We start from the raw sequence: 21,386 nt of genomic DNA on the forward strand, positions 1-21,386 counted from the left end.
AGGTTATCACTTAATTGGTTCTCATTGAAAGAACTATTAGATAACATGGACAGTGCATAAAGCAAGGGTAAGTAGTGGCAGCCTTTGTCAGCCTTCTCAGATTTAAATAAGCACTGAGGGTTTTTTTAACCTTTAATTAAAATATGGACTTTGGGGATGGGATGATTCAAAATAAGTAAAATGCTGTTCATTGATAAGGAAGGTGGAAGGGAGATTTCAAATATCCTGATTGTTCAGGAGGAAGACAGAAATTGTCATTAATTTTAGATCTTAAGTCACATGTGCATGTGAAAATTTTGGGTGTAACCACATGGAAACAAATGTTTAACTTCTGAACCAATTCAGTGAGGAATGAAGAGGATTGGAATTAAGGAAACTTAAGACAAAAAAAAAAAAAATGGAAATGGATGAAAAGTGGGGTCGGGGAGGAGGTAGGAAAAAAAGGCTTATATCAGTAATCACAATATTATATATTGATTAAACTTATTGTTAAAAGACATTTTCTGTTTGGTGCTTTTTTTTCTTATTTAAAGGAGATACTCTGGGGCACCTGGATGGCTCGGTTGGTTGGGCATCTGACTGTATCTGACTTTGGCTCAGGTCATGATCTCACAGATCATGAATTCAAGCCCCATGTGGGACTCTGCTGTCAGCACAGAGCTGGCTTTGGATCCTCTATATCCCACACCACCTCCCTTCCCCCAGTTGTGCACGCCTGCACACACACTCTAAAAACAAATAAATAAACTTAAAAAATAAAAGACACACTCTAACACATATAGAAATGTTGAAAACAACCCCCCAAAAAACATATATTCAGGAAATACCAGTTGAAAGAAAGTGAATGTGTTTGTGAACATCAGTCAACATCTAACATCTTAAACACGCTGGAGAAATACTGCTTCTAGTCAATTTCGTACAAATGCCAACTTAAGTGACAAACGCATTATCAGTATTTTTCTGAGTATCTTGGAGCTGCTTTTTTTCATCTTATTCCTTGGAATGTCTGCAAACTTTTTCTTAAAGGACCAGATTGCAGCTCTTCTTGACTTGTGAACCAAGGGTCTCTGTCACAACTACTCAGCTCTGCAATTATAGTGTGACAACAGCCATAGACGACAATACTTCAAACAAATGGCATGACAGTGTTTCAACAAAATTTATTTACAAAACCAGGCAGCCTGCCTGCACTGTAGTTTGTAGACCTCTGCTTTAGCAAGAGTTCCTTTCAAATTGGAACTTGTAAGCATTCTTTTTCAAATTTGTTGCAATTGAAAACAAGTATGTTTAGAAAGAAGAAATATGTTTAACTCCTCTATGGCTAATCTATTACATGTTTCTAAAATGTGATGGTGATGTTTTAGTCTCCATTTTGTTTTGAATAATTAGAAAAAAGTTTTGAACATGAATTGCCATCAGTTTCAGCTGTCTTGTTTAACATGTTCCTGTGCTAAACATTAATTATAGTTAAATATAGTATAAAAACATTAGCATTGGTAACCATTGGAATATTTGTATTATAACTTCTACCACCTAAAATAATTAGCATAATTGTTTTAGTCTTTCTGAGAAAAGCAAAATCAATTTAAATTTTTCTCTGACATGATTTCAGCTTTTTTCTTTACTTGATACTAGGTTACAGTTACAGATCCTGACTTGATAGAAAAATCCAACTTGAATAGACAGTTCCTGTTTCGTCCTCACCACATACAGGTTTGTTGCTACTGTTTCAAATTTAAATAATCTATTGTGTTCCACAAAAAAGAGAGTTTGTTTTTTTATAAATAGAAAATGGCACTTGAGCAAACCTAATGTGTTTTTATTTTATTAGAATCTCTCAAATTTATCAAACAATGGGAATGACATTTGGGGAAAAATATAAAATTATTTTTTAATATAAAAATTGGGTTTTGCATTGATTTTTGGATATAAGATGTAAGTTGTAAATCATGGGCAGTATGTTTTTCATTTTATAATCAAGGTGTATGTACATATGTAATCTTAGAAACTAAGCTTGCAGAGACAGATTTCCTAATTTAAGGTTTTACTAAATCACACATTTGGCACTCTTTTTTGGAAGGAAGGGGAGTCTTTATTACCAAATAGGTAAAGTTTAGCACTTAGAATTTTTTGCTCTTTGATCTTGCTTGACTATTTAATTAACATCCTCTTCATTGTAAAACATTCCTGGTTTTCAGTCTTTTTCATAGAGATCAAAATATTTCAGTCAAGAAAAGAAACTTTAGGCAGTCAAGCATATTTGCTTTTTCTTTAGAAATGTTTTTGCACTTTATTTTTCAATAGCCCATTGATAATCTTGGTAAACTAAGGAATGTCATGAACAGAAAAGTAATAACTAAAACTGATGGCATAGTTAACCTAATTGCCTCACCTATCCAAATACAAAAAAAAAAAAAAATTAATAAGGTCTATCAGGAACCAAAATATATGTCACAAAATTCATTTATTCTGTGCATTTTACTTACAGAAGAACTGTTAAGGTCTATGTATTCTTATTTTACTGAGTTCTAACAAAGTTTGCAATTTGCCTACATGCTTGACAGCACTGAGAAGTAAATACATGTCAAGGGGACTCTCTTATAAAACTAAAATGTATATTATTTCTTTAATATTTCCATCCAGAAATAGTAGTATTTTTTAAATTTTAGTACGAGTGTGTTAACTTTGCATACCTCTGAGAGCTCATTTTCTGCAGTTAGGATTTCTAATATTTCAATGAATTCACTGTTCTTATTTTTTCTAGGCACATATCTAGTTTAAACCTTCATATTAGAAGGAATTGTACCTTTAATAACTGATATTTTAAGAACTCTAAAGAACAATAGCTACAAAATAGAGGTTGTTTAGATTTCCATTAGTAAATTGTTAATTATTCAGACTAATATGGATTGTTAAATGTACAATGTACAATGAATGCAATGCCCACAAACCAAAAATGAAAGCTGGTCTCATTACTTTACTCTCTTGTAAAAAATGTAAGTTCTGTCATGGCCTAGCTTTTCTGTTTAATATTTATTTCTTCTGTTTTTGTTTGTTATTTGTTTAGAAACCTAAAAGCTATACTGCTGCTGACGCAACCCTGAAAATAAATCCTCAATTAAAGATAGATGCACACTTGAACAAAGTATGTCCAGCCACTGAGGCTATTTACAATGATGAGTTCTATACTAAACAAGATATAATTATTACAGCATTAGATAATGTGGAAGCCAGGAGATATGTAGACAGGTATGTTTTTGAAATACGGATTCATAAAAATTGTCTTTTCTTTTGTTATCACTTCTTTTCCACACCTATTTATTGAAAAGTTATCCAATTTTCTGATTATTCTTTGTATTTCTATTGTAGTTCTCCTTGACTCCAAATCCTTTTTATGATTTCCCATTATACCTAGGATAAAATTCAAAATCTTTAACATGGCCTAAATGTGTTTTGTAGAGTGTCTGCCATTTGTCTATCACTCCAGCTTAAAATTTACCTATTTGCTGGCTCCCCTTATTCCAGCTACACATTTCTTCTTTGAGTTCTTATAAGGCATCCAACGCTTTTTCACTTGAGAGTGAGAGTACATACTCTCGTTCAGACTCAGGAAATTGTTTACGTTGTTCTAAAACTCCTGACTCCAAATCTGCCTACTTTGGTTTATTTTCACATCCTTTCAGTTTTAGCCTAAATGTCTTTATTCAAAGAGACTTATTCAAAGAGAGTTCTTATTCTTTATTCAAAGAGAGTCATTAAAGACTCAATTCTGTAGATCCCCGATGGTAATCAGCATTTGTTTTTTTCCCCTTATAGTGTTTATTTTTATTGATATATTTAATTAATATTTGTTAGCTCACTAAATCATTTATTAAAGGACCATTTATTTTCCCATCACTGTATTCTCAGTGCCCAACACATTCAGTAAATAGTTGTTAAATAAGTAGATGAATGAATGACTATCATGTGTACACCTTACTAATTTTTCTTACATCTTTATGTGACTCTTTAATGTTACGGCTCTAGTTGAGCAAATTTATTAAACGGAGGAAAATTTGCCAGTCTAGAGTGTAGTTAAAAGTTTATTGTCTTGGGGGTGTCTGGGTGGCTCAGTCAGTTGGGCGGCCGACTACAGCTCATGTCATGATCTCAGCGTCTGTGAGTTTGAGCCGCGCATCAGGCTCTGTGCTGACAGCTCAGAGCCTGGAGCCTGCTTCCGATTCTGTGTCTCCCTCTCTCTCTGCCCCTTCCCTGCTTATTCTTGGTCTCTCTCTCTCTCTCTCTGAAAAATAATAAACATTAAAAAAAAAATTTTTTTAAAGTTTATTGTCTTGGGCAGAGGAAGGAAGAATAAAAACTTTAAGAAATTAAAGTGTGTAGAAAATAGGTATTGTAAGTTTAAAAAAAAGGAGGTTAATATTGTTTGGGATAAAGAGAACATTGAGAAGATATAGTAAGACAGAACTTATAGTCCAAAAATAACCAAGGAAGAAATAGACATTAGCAAAGAGTTAACCTAGAGTAAAAAGAAGTTGAAGCCCAAAATCTAGTAAGAAGAGAAAGAGAAGAAATTATCAGATTGGACAACAGAATTTGTGGAAGGAGGGGGGATGGAAATGATAAATGCATTGTTTGGTGGTAATGTATCTGTTTCCTAAGGTATTACGTTCACTAAGTGATCAGTGTGTAAAATGACCAACAGAAAGTAGTAAGATGTCCTCTGCTTACATTGTTATTGCTCACTTAAATGTTCGTTACCTATTATCTTTTCAAATAGCCGTTGCTTAGCAAATCTACGACCCCTCTTAGATTCTGGAACAATGGGCACTAAGGGACACACTGAAGTTATCGTACCTCATTTAACTGAATCCTATAATAGTCATGTAAGTGAACCAATTTTGCAATAAATGTCTCTTCTTTTATCTCATAATATTTATCTCATTTTTTTCTCTTCAGTCAGAGATTTGATTTATCTTTCCTTATGTGTCCATTCTGTCAATAATTTCTATGCATATGTGCATGTGTATTTTTTAAAATACAGCTGAACTTAACCTTTTTAAATTTTCAAAATTTTGTTTCTTGTCTTTCCATTGTCTTATTGTTATATTTACTGTTTATTTCTCAGAGGTGCATGATTGCTTTTCTCACAAACTTTGAACTGGTGACCTGTCCAAAATCTTAACTGAAGACCCAATTGCTCCACAGGGGGAGCCAGTACATATATACATAAAGAGATAGAGATATAGTAATAACTTTATTTAATCTCTGCAAGTGATTTTGATATACTGCCAAAATTGAAAAACTCTGGCCTAGGAAATAATTGTAGGCTTTAGGATTTTAAAAAAGATCAACGCAGGTTGTAAAATGGAAAGAATAGTGGTGTTTTTTTTTTTTTTTTTTTAACAAGTGTAAAATCACTGTATTTAATAGGTTTGCTTTAGTAAAATTATTAAACATTTATAAAATTTGTTTTCCCATTTACTCTTATGAAATAAAGTTTATAGTAAAAACATTATAGTAGAAAAAATTTAGAAGCTTAATTTGAAGGAAATTACATGGAGAAAATTATGAGGTCATGTTGGAAGATTTTCAAAGTAGAGAAGTCTGTAGAATTCTAAAAGTTCCCTTGATTCTGTCATTCTACCACATTTTTCCCTATATTCCACATCGTTTTCTATATTCTCTGACTTAATACCCAGAAAAAACAGGTTTCTCTTCTGGCTTCCTTCTTTGGTTTATAAAACATTTTATGATATTTCATAGCTCAACAAACTAAAATATAAATCTCTAAGTAAAAAGAGACAAAGTGTGTCATTTTATAGTGGTTAAACCAAATGTACCCTGTAATAGGATGTGGGTATTTTTTCATTGGTATATTTACCTGAGACAACATAGGCATTTGCCGTTTCTTTTTTTTTTTTTTCCTGAAAGTATTTCTTAAATTTTAATTTTTTATCTTATTTAAGTTTTCGTTTAAATTTCAGTTAGTTACCATACAGTGTAATATTCATTTCAAGTGTACAATATAGTCATTCAAAAATACCGTAACAGTCCTCATCACAAGTGTACTCCTAAATCCCCATCACTTCTATTACCCATCCCCCCACCCCACCCCCTCTGGTAACCATCAGTTTGTTCTCTGTAGTTAAGAGTCTGTTTCTTGGTTTACCTCTCTCTTATTTTTTCCCCTTTGCTTGTTTGTTTTGTTTCTTAAATCCCACATATAAGTAAAATCATACAGTCTTTGTCTTTCTCTTATTTCGCTTAGCATAGTATTCTGTAGCTTCATCCATCTTGTTGTAAACGGCAAGATTTCATTCTTTCTTATTAGCTGTTTATTTAATACACACTTTCTGCAAGAAACTATACCAAGCATCAAAGACATAGGATCCCTGCTCCTAATTTTTTTTCTCCATGGAGAAACAAACACATGGTATACTGAGCACCTTTTTGAGGATTCTTGAATTACTTTTCAAAGTAGGGAATGTTGGGGAATATTGTAAAGTTTTCAATGTCACCCTGATTCTTGGAGGAAAAAAATTAATTATATATGGAAGTCTGCCTGTAAGTACTACGTGGTACCAAATAAGTGCACAGATAATAAGTTATAATAGAATTCATGTTTTTTGTTACATTGCTATTGACAAATGATTAAGTGTCAAAAGAATCCACTTTTCCTCTTGTTGCCTAGGAGAAAGAAGAAATAAAAATGTTGGATTCATTTTATTATTTTTTAAAAAATTTTAATGGTCTTAAAATACTCAAGTAAATTTAATCAATAAAAAATTGTTGTTGCCTTTCTTAACTATCTGTTGTCATATTTTATAAATTAGCGGGATCCCCCAGAAGAGGAAATACCATTTTGTACTCTAAAGTCCTTTCCAGCTGCTATTGAACACACTATACAGTGGGCAAGAGATAAGGTAATAAAGATCTTTTTTTCAAGAAATTTTTCTTTGAAGTGAATAGAAGATTATCCAATTTTTAACTTTTTTTCTTTTTTTCCCATACATGTAAGTTTGAAAGTTCCTTTTCCCATAAGCCTTCATTGTTTAACAAATTTTGGCAAACCTATCCATCTGCAGAAGAAGTCTTACAGGTAAAAATCAATACATTTTAATATAATCTCAACACTGTCTCAGTGTAATCTTACTTGCATATTGCCTACAAATAGTTTATTTCACCTCTTTAAATAACATCATTGTACAGAGTAAGTGCATGAAGAATCTTGACATTAGCAAGTCACAAATGACCTTTTTGTAGTTTGTATGAGCTATGTGGAATTGCCATTATTTGATCATGTTTGACCCACAAAACAATTCATATGCTTCAACCTAAAAAAGATGTCATAAAAATGATAGCTTTGTGTAATAAAGCAACTTGTTAAACTGTTTGAAAAAAACCCAACGTGAATTCTAGTGAAAATTTTGTGAATGGATGGTAGTGTTAATACTCTTATGATGAGGGCGACTTTAAAGGTATTTTCTTACTTTTCTTTATTCCTGCACTAAACAGACCAACTTTTTAGTATAAAATATTATTCATAGCACTTCTTTTGTTAGGTACATATGTAGTACTAATAACTAGCAAGACATAAGGATAACTTGTCAGATGAGAAACTCTACAGTTGAAATTTCATGTTCTGTCTTTTCCCATTTCCCCTCCAAAAAAGGAGAAAAAGATGGAGAAGAAAAAGGCAGGGACAAGGAGCTCATAGTGAAAAAATTAGTCATAAATCACATGAGCTGGTACTTCAAACTTTGGCTAATACTTCCCAGGAATGGGTGTGTGTGTGTGTTTACTTGGAAATAAAGTTATTTTGCTTTTTTTTTTCTCTCTAGAAGATACAAACTGGACACAGTTTAGAAGGCTGTTTTCAAGTTATTAAGTTGCTTAGCAGAAGACCTAGAAACTGGTCCCAATGTGTAGAATTAGCAAGATTAAAGTTTGAAAAATATTTTAACCATAAGGTAAGTATGCATTATAAAACATTAAGAAGAGATATTACCTTTGCTCATTTAATTGCTACCGAATTAATTTCACTGGACCAAAATGTCTACTTTTTCTTTCAGGAATCTTTTCAAAAAATAGTAAGTTAAGTGAAAACAAGTGCAGGGCACAGAACGGATTTCTCTTTGAGTGTTAAAAGAATACACTTAAACTCCATCCATTGGTTTGTCAGTTCTGCATTTAACTGATCCTTATCCTTCTGTGTGCAATATTGGGTTTCAGATACAGGTTCTTTTAGAAAATAAGGAATACATTTTATCAGTAGTCTAAAACAAGTTTGTTGTTCAGAATAAAGCAAGAAATTGAGAAAATAGATTCAGTCAGAAATTGTGTTGAATTTCGCCTTGCCCATCCATATTCAAAATCACATTTTATATCTGTTTGGTGTCTCTTTCCTCATTTGTAAGATGGGGATATTAAATTGGTGTGTAATTCATATGGTAGTGTGAGGATCAAATGAGTTAATACCTGCGAAGCATTTTGAGTAGAACCTAGCCCAGAAATGCTCACTATTAGCTGTTATTCCCATCCCCTATTACTTGCACTTGCTAGAATGTGTCCTGCCCTCTCTCCTGAGCCTCTCCCCGTCTTCAGGCTCATACCTATCAGAATATAAAGTAAGTTAATCTTTTTTAAAAAAGTCTTTTGATTACATTTATCCTTGCCTTTCCCTTCCTTCTTTGCTACTTAGAAAAGGGGTCTTATACTTAGTGTTGCTACTTCCTCATCCAGTTAACGTGTCTTCTTTCCCCACTCCTATTCACATTATTTTTACCATTATAATCAATGACCTCTTGTCTCAAAATCTGAAGAACTCTTTTTAGTCCTGATTATCTTTTGTACTTTTTTTAAAGCTTTTTTCTGGAAAAATTCTACTGTAGAAAGTAGAAAAAATAGTATAATGTAATCTTCATGAATCTGTCACCCAGGTTTAACAAATTTTGTTAATTTTGTATCAATTTGTAGATAATCTTGTTTCATCTTTATACCTCCCCAGATGGTTTTGAAGCAAATCTCAAACATCATTTATCATTTCTAAATACAAAATGCTGTATATTTTTACCGGTTTAATTTTTATTTTAAGGATTAGCTCTTTGAAAGGAGCATAATGGTATGTAAAATATGCCGCCTTTTGTGTAAAAAGGTATAAAATACAGGTACCTGGGTAGCTCAGTCAGTTAAACGTCCGACTCCTGATCTCTGTTCAAGTCTTGATGTCAGAGTCATGAGTTCAAGTCCCAAGATGGGGTTTGTAATTAAGCCTACTTTTAAAAAAAAAAAAGGGAGTAATGTGTATTCATGTTTGTTGTGTATGCAAAGAAAAAAAAAACTATATTGATTTAAAAAAAAAAAATAGCAATAGAAGTTATTCCAGGTATAGGGGGCCGTGACAAGACAATGGACAGAGGGAGTATAAGAGTGGCTGGAAACTTCACTGTATATCTTTTTGTGTGTTGAGATTTTTTTTTTTTTTTTTTTTTTTTTTTTTTTTTACCTCAGATAATGTTAAGTAATGATTTTTTTAATTGATTTTTTTTCTTTAGGCTCTTCAGCTTCTTCACTGCTTTCCTCTAGACACACGATTAAAAGATGGCAGTAAGTGTAACCAAGTGTTGAGAAGAACAATTAATATAATTTATTACGGGATAAATACAATGAAAATAATATCTGTGTCTTGTTTTAGGTTTGTTTTGGCAATCACCAAAGAGGCCTCCATCTCCAATAAAATTTGATTTAAATGAACCTTTGTAAGTATTTATATCCAGCTTTATATGCATCCTTTGTTGTAAATTTCTTGACTGAGTATAGTTTTACATGGCAGGGTGAAAACTTCAGGCTCTTTAAGTGTTAAATTAGTGCATCCCTGTTAATCTAAGAGTTAGCTCATTAGTCTGGCCAACAAAGCCAGCCACAGCCCTTCTCCCCCACATACGTGAATCTATTTATTTACATGGTAAAATAACTTCTTTATTTTTATCTTCTCTAAAGCAGATCCGAAGTGTTACCTCTTTGACTTTATCCATAAGAAAAAAAACAAGAAATGACAACAAATGTTTTCATATTATATGAAGCCAGTATTTAAAAAACTTTAGTTATATATTAAACATTGAGCCTGTTAACCTTCCTTTCAACAAGTAACTCCATTTAATCTCCTCATCTGGTGCTTATGTTAGGCTTCTAGTCACCTTATCCTGACTGCTTCTCCTGTAAAACTTACTTTTGTTTTTACCAAAGTCACTTGCTTAAGTTGAGCCTAATGTATGCTCTTTAAAACCAAATTTCTAATTTTTTTATGAATTAAATTTTCTTTCACTAGTCTAATTTTTCTACTTTTTGCCCCTCCTCTCCTGAATATTACTACTTATGAGGATAAATAGCTAATGTTTCTTATAGCTTCTGGAATGCTTTGGTCTAGACCAGGACTTCATTGCCTAACTTTTAAATATTCCTGTAACAAAAGTTCTGTGATTATTTTCTTCAGCATTTCAAAAGACTATAGTTTTTGATGAATTAAACACCTTTAAAACTGTGCATTCACACTTTGCTTTATTTTTTATTTCAAAAGGCACTTCAGTTTTCTTCTGAATGCTGCAAAACTGTATGCTGTAGTCTATTGCATTCCATTTACAGAAGAGGTAAGATAACCTGCAAGCTCTAGCAAGTGATACAAAACCAGGTAAAAATTAGATGACCTAGCAGCTAATTGCATCACCTACATTCATCTTGAACCACTTAAATATTTTTCTGCTTCCAAAGGTATGAATTCCATTTATTTATTTATTTTATTGAATCAACATTTATTGAGTATAACTTTGTGCAGGGAACTTTATAAAACAATGATGAGATAGTCTCTGACCTCAGAGCACTCAGTCTGATACAACCAGTCCCAAAATTACCTTTTTAAAATGAATGGAAAGAACTAAGATTTCAGGTTTGTTGACTAATAAGTACTTTTTCACCCATACCACCCCTGCCCCCCCAGCCTTTATGGATGATATTTCTATAGAATAAAGGTAAATGTCACAAATAGATGTGTTCTAAATAGTCAGATGATAAATTATTCAAATATTTTAGTATGATAAAGGACCTTATTAGTCCAGAATTTTTTAGAATTCAGAATTTTTAAAAATGTTTGTTGATAAAATTACTTTTTAACAAAACAGGACTTATCAGCAGATGCCCTCTTGAATATTCTTTCTGAAGTAAAGATTCAAGAATTCAAACCTTCCAACAAGGTATGTTTAGAAATTTATTCACTCAGCAAATAGTTATTGAAATTTTACTAGTGTCAAGTCCCATTCTCAACCTGGAGAATCCCATAGTAAACAAAACAAAATTCTTGCTGTTATGGATGTTATATCGTCTAATGCACCAGAGGCAGACTGTTAAAAAAAAAAAAAATGCTATTACATAATATTACAATAGGACTTAGTGCTAAGAACCAAAAATAAAACAAGGAAAAGAAATAAAGGATGATGAAACCGGTTTCATTTTATGTGGGATAAAAGGGGAAAGCCTCTGTGATATGGTAACATTTGGGCAGAAACCTGAAGGAAACGATAGAGTGAGCCATGCTATTACGTGTTGAAAGAATAATGCACATAAGCAGGAATAAGTTCAGAGAAAGGCCTTAAAAGATTTGAAGGCCAGGATTTTTCTGAAAGAGAATATTCAAGAAGATTGATAGACAGATAATGAGAGATACTTGGGGTTATGATAAGTACTTCATGATTTATTAGGAGATAAGCCAGTGGAGGATTTTAAGCAGAGGACGCAATCTGGCTTATATTTAAAAGGCTGACTCTGCCTGTTGTGTTAAGAATGATTGTATGGGACATGAGAAAGGAAACATGTAAAGCTATTAGGAGGATATAGGCAAAAGATGATGGTGGTTTGATGAAGTAGTCGGTAACAAGTAAGTTACAATAAGATTCTGGATTCTGGTATATTTTGTAGTAGCCCTGACAGGATTTGAAAGGGATTGGAATTAGAGTGTAAGAGGAAAAAAAAGATTGTTTATTTTTTTAGTTGAAATAAGAAGCACAATTAATAGCTCCAGGTAAGGAGAAGAAGTTTAAGGAAGTTTGAGCAGAGGAAAAAAGGTGTGAAATAATTGTTCAGGGCGATGGGAAAGTCAGAGAATTTTGAGTAGAATTTTGAAACAGCGCTAAGGATGCACTTAATGTTAGTCCACTTAATGTATTACATTCAATGTGGCTGGGGAAAAAAGGCATTTAGTTGCCTAAGTATTTTTCACATAATCATTGTATGACTTTTTGTATACACTCTAAAAATCATCCACAAACACTCTTGTTCCCCTTACCCCCTAGCTATATTGGAAAATAGGGAATCATGATTTCCTCCCCATAAAATTCAAATAGGAAATGGTGTGTGCAGTCTTCTAGTCTGCATTTTTATTTTAGAGTAAAGGAAAACTTAACAGCTGTTTGATTTTGTACAGTAAATGGGTTTGCTGAGTGAAATGTTCATAACTTGTAGTTTATCAAGAATAAAAGAACAGGGAGGTAAACAGAATTCCTATATAAAGAAGCTTCTGGTTATGGAATTAATAAGTCAAGGGAATAAAAGGTACAGCATAGGGAAGATAGTCCACAATACTGTAATAGCGTTCTGTTGTAACAGATGGTAGCAACACTTGTGAGCACAGCGTAACTTATGGAGAAGTTGAATCACCATGTTGTACACCTGAAAGTAATGTAACATTGTGTGTCAACTATATTCAAATAAAAAAAATTTTTTTTAAACAAAAAGAAGTTTCCTAGCCCGCATTCCTAGTGGACAGAGCTGCTAGACAGAAGCCAAAAGAATTATGTGTCAATAACTTTTCTGGTCTTAATAGCTCTGCAGTGTTTTGTGGCTTCAGTTGCTTCTTTCTGTACCAGAGTTTTGGTGTAATAAATTGTCCTGAGCAATTTAGCTACATACAGTTTTAGCTTTAACATGAATTAATGAGCTTTTCACAACTTCTTGAAGCAACTCACACTTAAACTTCAGAGTCTGGCACTTCTAGTTAACAGATGCCAAAAATATCAACTAGTTACTCTGACAAATAAAAGTTTCTGCCTCCTTAACTCTTTAATATTTCCTAAATACTTACAATAATATTTAATCTGTAAAAACACAAGTTGAATGTATAAAATACAAAGAAATAGTATTTTTAATTAGTGATGATGTAGATGGTTTTTTAGTTTGAAAATACGAACTTTACTGCCCTTGTGGAATGTCTAATTAGTAATTTCTTAAAGATAAATTACTTGCAAGTGCTGCTCTGAGCATGAACCTATATGAAGGAAGACATGTTCTTTAGGAAAGAACCTCTTGTCAGCAATCAATAAATATTTAAAGAGGCCCATTTTATATATTTTATGATTTATTTAGAGACAGAAAACAGCTCTGCACTAGTTAGAGCTATGCAATTTGGTTTCAAGTAGATTTGTCAGAATCACAGACTGTTGATTAATATTAACTTTATTTTGCCGGGGAATTTTAAAAGGGATCCATATGAGCTCAGATCTTATGAGCTATTCAGTAAATATTTTATTTATATATATAAAATATATTTATTTATGTATATTTATAAATATATATATAAATAATAAATAAATATAATTTATTTATAAATTTATAAATTTATAATTTATTTTTATTTTATAATATAAATATAATTTATTTATAAATTTATAAATATAAATATAATAAATAAATAAATATAAATATATTTATAAATAAAATATATTTATTTATATAAAGATATATATATCTTTATATAATATATACATATATATATATTATATAATAAAGATCCCTGTTCCCTGTTTACATGTCAATGTGAGCAGATAGATAGTAAAACAAATACATAAATAATATTATTTACTAACAGAAGGTGTAAAATACATTGGACCATAATAATTAATAATGTGACTAAACTATACAGAGGGAATATCTTCTGTGTGTGATCTGTTTAGTAAAACAGATCTGGTATAAGATATGATAACATTAATGATAATGTATGTCCATGTATTTAAAGGTTGTTCAAACAGATGAGACTGCAAGGAAACCGGAGCAGGTTCCTATTAGCAGTGAAGATGAGAGGAACGCTATTTTCCAGCTAGAGAAGGCTATTTCATCTAATAAAGCCACCACAAGTAAGGGGAAATCTTTATAAAAATGGTTTGGACTGGAAACAATTTTTATTTTCACTAACTCTACACCCAAAAGCTTATGGGACTAAATAATAGCTACAATATTAACGATGATAATTGAATTCATGATCATATGAAAGTCACTGTTGATCTTTAACTGTGACTAAATTCATTATTTTTTTCACCATTGCCCTACCCTCATTTGCTGAATTGTAAGTCTGCTTTATTGTCGTTGTTCTGATTGTTTTAGTCCTTGAGGTTGTACTGTGTGATTCTTTTTTTAATGTTTATTTATTTTTGAGAGATAGCGTGTGTGCACAAGTGAGAGAACAGCAGAGAGAGAGGCAGAGGGAATCCCAAGCAGGCTCTGCACGGTCAGCATGGAGTTCTATATAGACTAACACTTAGACCCAGTTAAGTCACTAGGATAAAAAACTATAGACAGATTTCTTCTTGGCTTTTTAGTCTTTATAGTTACACACAGGGAATACATACAATCTGACCTAAATGGTTTTAAACAGAAGGAAACCAAACTTTTATTCCTTAAAAACAGTCATTCGCTCATGTATTTTAGACCTGCTCACCATCTTTTATTTACATAAATCAGTAGTTGCCAAACTTTCAGGATTGTTGTGCACAGACAGTAAAATTCAGGGAAAAAAAAACATCCTAGGCTAGCCACCTATTTATCCTGCAAATAAAATATAGATGTGTTAATTTAATAATTACAATTCTGGAAGAAAACTTACTTCCATTTCTTACTTTCTCATTTCGTAACATATCAAACTACACCTATCTATAGAATGATTTTTGAGAACCACTAATGTAGAAATATTTCAGATACATATTTTTATTGGATTAACTAATCCTATTAGTTATCAGAGGCAAAATGTTTCAGGGTAATATTTATGGAATCAATTTTTGAATAGTACCCAATGTTAACTGTTTTAATCATAAACAACAGCAGATGTGGTACATGGCTTTCTTATTTTCTGTCTCTTAGAAAGGTTTTTTTAATATAGAAACTTCTCTGATTTAGTGATAATCAAAGCCATGTACCATATCATTTCCATATTCTTCAGTAACTTTAATTTCCTAGATCTTACTTGTGTTTTTCAGTCATTTAAAAACATAAAGAAGGAATATTTAAGAGTAGTGAATCCACATTTCTTTTTACGTAATAAAACCTTTACAAGGGACGCCTGAGTAGTATAGTCGGTTTAACATCCAACTTTGGTTTTGACTCAGGTCATAATCTCATGGCTCATGGGATCTCTCCATGCTGTGAGCATGGAACCTGCTTGGGATTCTCTCCCTTCCTCTGTCTGAACCTCTTGCACTCATGCTCGCTTGCTCTCTCTCAAAATAAATAAGTAAATAATAACCCTTACAAGTTACTACAAAACTTTATTTTTCTGGTGTTATGATTAGGTGACCTTCAGATGGCGGTGCTTTCATTTGAGAAAGATGATGATCACAATGGACACATAGATTTCATCACAGCTGCATCAAATCTTCGTGCCAAAATGTATAACATTGAACCAGCTGACCGTTTCAAAACAAAGCGCATAGCTGGTAAAATTATACCTGCTATAGCAACATCCACTGCTGCAGTTTCTGGCCTGGTGAGTTTATTCTTTGAATGGAAATGCTTCTTTTTCATTGCCTCTTAACCTGTCTTCCCCATTATACCACCCTAGCCAGTCACTCAGATCTTAGAGAAGAAGGGATATATATTGATCTTATAATTTTAAATTTCATGGTATTTCTAAAAATACATTAGACCAAATTTTGAAGGTTAACAGATATACAAACATTTTAACATAAAAGTTAACCTTTTTCAGGGCACCTAGGTGGCTCAGTCGGTTAAACATCCAACTTCAGCTCAGGTCATGATCTCACAGTTCATGAGATCGAGCCCCGTGTCGGGCTCTGTGCTGACAGTGTGGAGCCTGGGGCCTGCTTTGGATTCTGTGTCTCCCTCTCTCCCTCTCTCTCTCTCTGTCTCTCTCTCTGTCTCTCTCTCTCTCTCTCTGCCTCTCCCCTGCTTGCGCTCTCTGTCTCAAAAATAACATTAAAAAAATTACCGTTTGTCAAAACAGTATAATTTTTCTTACAATAATCCTTTTAGTCATTCTTGTATCCTCCATATGAAACAGGTACTCTTTTTCTTGAATAAAATGAACTGCTTTAATGGTTGCTCTTTGATTATATTGGAGTTCAGTTCTTTGCCTTAAAAAAAAACGCAATTCCTGTTATTCAGATTTCTTAAAATTTAATCTTTCCTTAATAATTCAGAATCTTTAGGGTGGCCCTAGTCATTATGCTGTACTACAGTGTTATACTTAGAAGCTACATAATTATCTGCCCCTTTATTAAATGACTTTAGACTAGTGTATTTCTTGAGTTTGAGTGTCTTCCATGATAGGAATATTACATGATCAAGTGGATTTTTTAATGATTTTGTTCACCATATATAGAACAGTTGAAATTTTGAAAGTATGAGAATAAAAGTAGACAGATTTATAAGAAGTTTGCTATTTCAGTCCAGTAGCTGCTTTTACTCGTTACAGAAAAATGCTTGAGAGGAATATTGGAAAATTAAATAGATACATTTGAAGTCATAAAGTTTTAGGCTCTTTATATAATCAGATCACTTTCTTTTATCTAGGTTGCATTGGAGATGATCAAAGTAGCTGGTGACTATCCGTTTGAAGCTTACAAAAATTGTTTCCTTAACTTAGCCATTCCAATTATAGTGTTTACAGAGACATCTGAAGTAAGAAGAACTGAAATCAGGTATGCTTGAAGGTCTATTTCTCTTGCATAATTAGAATGAAATAAAATTTTTACCTTCTAAAAGGAAAAAGTCATAGTTTTTCCTCCCTTTTCTTCTATATATTTAAATCCTTGCCATCACCTCAGGATTAGATCAGTGGGGTGCCTGGTTGGCTCAGTCGGTTAAGTGTCCGAATCTTGATTTTGGCCCAGGGCATGTTGTAAGATCAAGCCCCAAGTGAAGCCTGCTTAAGATTCTCTCTCCCTCTTCCTCTGCCCCTCTCCCACCCATGCTCTCTGTCTCTCTCTCTTTAAAAACAAAATCAAAAAAAGTCAAAATGTCATCTTCATAAAGCATTTCTTTTTTTTTCAATTGAGACATAAATTGGCATGCATTAGATTAGTTCCAAGTGTGCAACACAGTGATTTGACACCTGTATGTATTAAGAAATGATCACAGGCGCACCTGGGTGGCTCAGTGAATTGAGCATCTGACTCTTGATTTTAGCTCAGTTCATGATCCCAGGGTCATGGGATAGAGCCCCACCTTGGGCTCTCGCTGAGCATAGAGCCTGCCTAAGATATGCCTTCTCCCTCTCTCTCTTCTTCTCCCTCTCTCCCTCTCTCCCTCTCTCCCTCTCTCCCTCTCTCCCTCTCTCCCTCTCTCCCTCTCTCCCTCTCTCCCTCTCTCCCTCTCTCCCTCTCTCTCCCTCTCTCCCTCTCTCCCTCTCCCTCTCTCCCTCTCTCCCTCTCTCCCTCTCCCCCTCTCCCTCTCCCTCTCTCCCTCTCCCTCTCCCTCTCCCTCTCCCTCTCTCCCTCTCCCTCTCTCCCTCCCTCCCTCCCTCTCCCTCTCTCCCTCCCTCCCTCCCTCTCCCTCTCTCCCTCCCTCTCTCTCCCCCCTCCCTCCCTCTCTCCCCCCTCCCTCCCTCTCTCTCCCCTCCCTCCCTCTCTCTCCCCTCCCTCCCTCTCTCTCCCCCCTCCCTCCTTCTCTCTCCCCCCTCCCTCCTTCTCTCTCCTCTCCTTCCTCTCTCCCCCTCTCCCCCACCACTCACACGCTCTCTAAAATAAAATAATAATAAATAAACCACAAGTTTAGTCAACATCATCACCATATGTATTTAGCAAATTTGTTTTCCTTGTGATAGTCTTTTAAGATCTACTGTTAGCAACTTTCGACTAGACAGTATAGTTAACTGTAAGCACCATGCTGTACATTACATACCTATGACTAACTCATCTTAAAGCTGGAAGCTTGTACCTTTGGACTCCCTTTGCCCATTTTGCTCATCCCCCACCTCCGGCGACTACCAATCTGTTGTCTATCTATGAGCTCAGTTTGGGTTTTGTTTTGTTTTTCTTTTAAGGTTCCACGTATAAGTAAGATCATACAGGTACTTGTCTTTCTCTGTCTGACTTATTCACTTAGCATAATGTCCTCGAGATCTATCCATGTTGTTGCAAATGACACAATTTTTTTTTATGGCTGAATTCTATTCCTGTGTGTGTGTCACATTTTCTTTATCCATTCACCCATTGATGGACTTAGGTTGTTTCTATATCTTAGCTGTTATGAATATTTTTCTAGTGAACATGGAGGTGCTGATAAGTTTTGGAGTTGTTTTCATTTTTTTTTGTATAAAAACCCAGAAGTTTGAATTTCTGGATCATATGGCTGTTCTATTTTTAATATTTTGAGGAACTTTCATACTGCTCTCCAGAGTGGCTGCACAAGTTTGCATTCCCACCAACAGGGCACAAGGGTTTCTTTTTCTCCACATCCTGTCAACACTTGTTATTTCTTAACTCTTTGATACTAGCCTTCCTAGCAGGTGTGAAATAATACCTCATTATGGGTTTTTTTGATTTGCAGTTCCCTGATACTTAGTGGTGTTGAGCACCTTTTCGTGTACCTATTGGTCATCTGTATGTCTTTTTTGGAAAGTGTCTATTCAAATCGTCTACCCATTTTTTTATCAGATTGTTTGGTTTTTTGCTATTGAGTTGTATGAGTTCTTTATGTATTTTGGATATTCACCCCTTATCAGATACATCATTTGCAAATATTTGTTTCCATTCAGTAGATTGCCTTTTCATTTTGTTGATGGTTTTCTTTGCTGTGCAGAAGATTTTTAGTTTGATGTAGTCCCATTTCTCTGCTTTTGCTTTTGTAATAAAATCCAAAATACTATCACCAAGACTGATGCAAGAAGCTAACTACTATGTTTTTTTCGAGTTTTATGGTTGCAGGTCTTACATTCGGGTATTTAATCCATTTTGAGTTAATGGGGGTCAGACTTACAATCCTGAGATCAAGAGTCACATCTTTTACCACACTGAGTCAGCCAGTCATCCTTGAGTTAACTTTTGTGTGTTGTAAGATAGTGGTCCAATTTTATTCTTTTGCTTTATGCAAAGCATCTATGACTAAACTAGCCATAGAACTCTCACAACATTTAATCTACCACATTATTTAGCATTGTACTTTCTTATTGTTTCATCTATGTTTTCCTAATTCAGATGAGTTAGAAGCCACTGTGGTGTCTGAATAATATGTCATGACATTTAGTATCTAGTTCTAAAAACTATGTGACAGAGCAGAACAATTCCCCTGGACCTCCATTTTTCACTTTCAGATTAACAACAACCAAAAATTTGAAAACATCTATCTGGGCAAGAATGTGAAAGCCCTCTCCTCATATATTACCGATGAGAGTATAAAATAGTGTAATCCATAGTAAGGGAAATGTGCTATATGTCAAATTTACAGATACATTTGCACTCATCTCAAATAGTACATTTATAAGATATTTATTCTGGCCTTGTTTATCATAGCCAAAGATTGAAACAGTGATAGACTAGAATGTCCACACAGGAAACCCATGCAGCCATTTAGAGAGAGAGAGAATGGTTTCACTAAGACACATAGATTCATTTTGAGACACTGGAAGGATCAACAAGGTACTGATTAACAGTGGTTACTTTGAGGGCACCTGGGTGACTCAGTCAGTTAAGCATCTGACTGTTGATTTCAGCTCAGGTCATGATCTGGCAACTCGTGAGTTCGAGCCCCTCATCAGGCTCTGCACTGACAGTGTGGAGCCTGCTTGGGATTCTCTCTTCCCCTGTCTCTGCCCTTCCTCTCCCCCCCACCCCTTAAAAGAAATAAATAAACTTAAAAAAAAAAAGCGGTTACCTTGTGTGGTGTCTTGGGGAGATAAGTTGTATTTTTCTTTTTCCCCTGTATCATTATGTAGCTAAATCACAAATAATGGACTTCTGGGTTTTTTATTATTACTAAAGGGAAAAAAATTAAGATGTTTTGTTTTTAATATTTTTCTACAACAGAAATGGAATATCATTTACAATTTGGGACAGATGGACTGTACATGGAAAAGAAGACTTCACCCTCTTGGATTTCATAAATGCAGTCAAAGTGAGACACTTATTTACTTAGTTCATTAGTTGGAGGTTTTCATAAATAATATTTAGCAGAAGTTTGTTTGCTGTCCTTTTACTGATTGTAAAACATTGTCACCCAGCATTTTATATTTGGACATAGCTCTTATTGTTTCTCTTTTGGGTATTCTTCACATTTAGGAGAAGTACGGAATTGAACCAACGATGGTGGTGCAGGGAGTCAAAATGCTTTATGTCCCTGTAATGCCTGGCCATGCAAAAAGATTGAAGTTAACGTAAGTAATGACCATTATACCAGAAGATTCACAACAATTAAAACATAAGGTGGATGCCCACTGGAAAATCAAATATAGAGATTATCAAAGTTGAGAAAAAAGTATGTGATTTACTCCTGTGTAATGGCTGTAATAAAGATAGTAAATGTACCAAACTCAACAGGCTACCTCTCAAGAGAAATTCATAGGATTCACATGTCCTTGTGAATTTTTTGTAGTTCAGATTCAGTTTATAAGTTAATAAGCTTAGAAACACGATTTGGTTAATACACCACATAAAAGTAGAAACACATAATGACCAGGCTTATGAGACTGAAGTATAAAACAAAAATGCCAAATTGTTACTTTCATTCACTCAACAGATTTTTTTGAAGAGTGCCTCCTATGTGCCAGGTATTTTGTGGGCAGTAGGGATACAGCAGTGAGCAAAGTGAAGTCCATGCCCTAATTGAGTTTGCATAACAAAGTATGCAAACCTCTTGATAAGTATATCAGATGGTGGTAAGCACTGTGAAGAAAATAAAGCAGAATAAGGAGTGTTAAGTTGCTGTGGTATGTTGAGTAGTTCATGTATTCCCTCTGCCTGTCACATTCTCACCAGATACGGCGGCATTTGAGCAGAGACCTAAAGGAACAGAGGGAACAAAAAAGGCCAGTCTCAGCAGTGGTCTGCAAGGCCCTGCTTCTCAATTACCACTCTAAGTTTTATTCCTACTTGTCTCACTTGCTCACAATATTCCAG

At 34.0% G+C, this 21,386-nt stretch overlaps 2 protein-coding genes across 3 annotated transcripts in view; one reads left to right on the forward strand and one right to left on the reverse strand.

Moving 5' to 3' along the window:
• UBA6 (ubiquitin like modifier activating enzyme 6) overlaps window positions 1-21,386 on the forward strand; it is a 90,816-nt gene that overhangs the window by 64,972 nt on the left and 4,458 nt on the right. For both annotated transcript variants that reach the window (XM_042936255.1, XM_042936256.1), the window contains 15 exons: window positions 1,636-1,713; window positions 3,068-3,249; window positions 4,778-4,883; window positions 6,834-6,923; window positions 7,019-7,099; window positions 7,842-7,970; window positions 9,555-9,606; window positions 9,695-9,758; window positions 10,577-10,646; window positions 11,175-11,246; window positions 14,060-14,177; window positions 15,606-15,799; window positions 16,846-16,973; window positions 20,298-20,385; window positions 20,550-20,644. In XM_042936255.1, the coding sequence (XP_042792189.1) occupies window positions 1,636-1,713; window positions 3,068-3,249; window positions 4,778-4,883; window positions 6,834-6,923; window positions 7,019-7,099; window positions 7,842-7,970; window positions 9,555-9,606; window positions 9,695-9,758; window positions 10,577-10,646; window positions 11,175-11,246; window positions 14,060-14,177; window positions 15,606-15,799; window positions 16,846-16,973; window positions 20,298-20,385; window positions 20,550-20,644 (1,547 nt within the window). The remainder of the gene's footprint in view (window positions 1-1,635; window positions 1,714-3,067; window positions 3,250-4,777; window positions 4,884-6,833; window positions 6,924-7,018; window positions 7,100-7,841; window positions 7,971-9,554; window positions 9,607-9,694; window positions 9,759-10,576; window positions 10,647-11,174; window positions 11,247-14,059; window positions 14,178-15,605; window positions 15,800-16,845; window positions 16,974-20,297; window positions 20,386-20,549; window positions 20,645-21,386) is intronic.
• The window catches only part of STAP1 (signal transducing adaptor family member 1), a 65,568-nt gene continuing 64,850 nt past the window's right edge, over window positions 20,669-21,386 (reverse strand). Inside the window, exon 14 of the mRNA XM_042936271.1 lies at window positions 20,669-21,269. The gene's annotated coding sequence lies outside the window, so the exon portion shown is untranslated. The remainder of the gene's footprint in view (window positions 21,270-21,386) is intronic.

Source organism: Panthera leo, chromosome B1, assembly GCF_018350215.1.
Source record: "Panthera leo isolate Ple1 chromosome B1, P.leo_Ple1_pat1.1, whole genome shotgun sequence".
In the NCBI taxonomy this organism is placed as follows: domain Eukaryota; kingdom Metazoa; phylum Chordata; class Mammalia; order Carnivora; family Felidae; genus Panthera; species Panthera leo.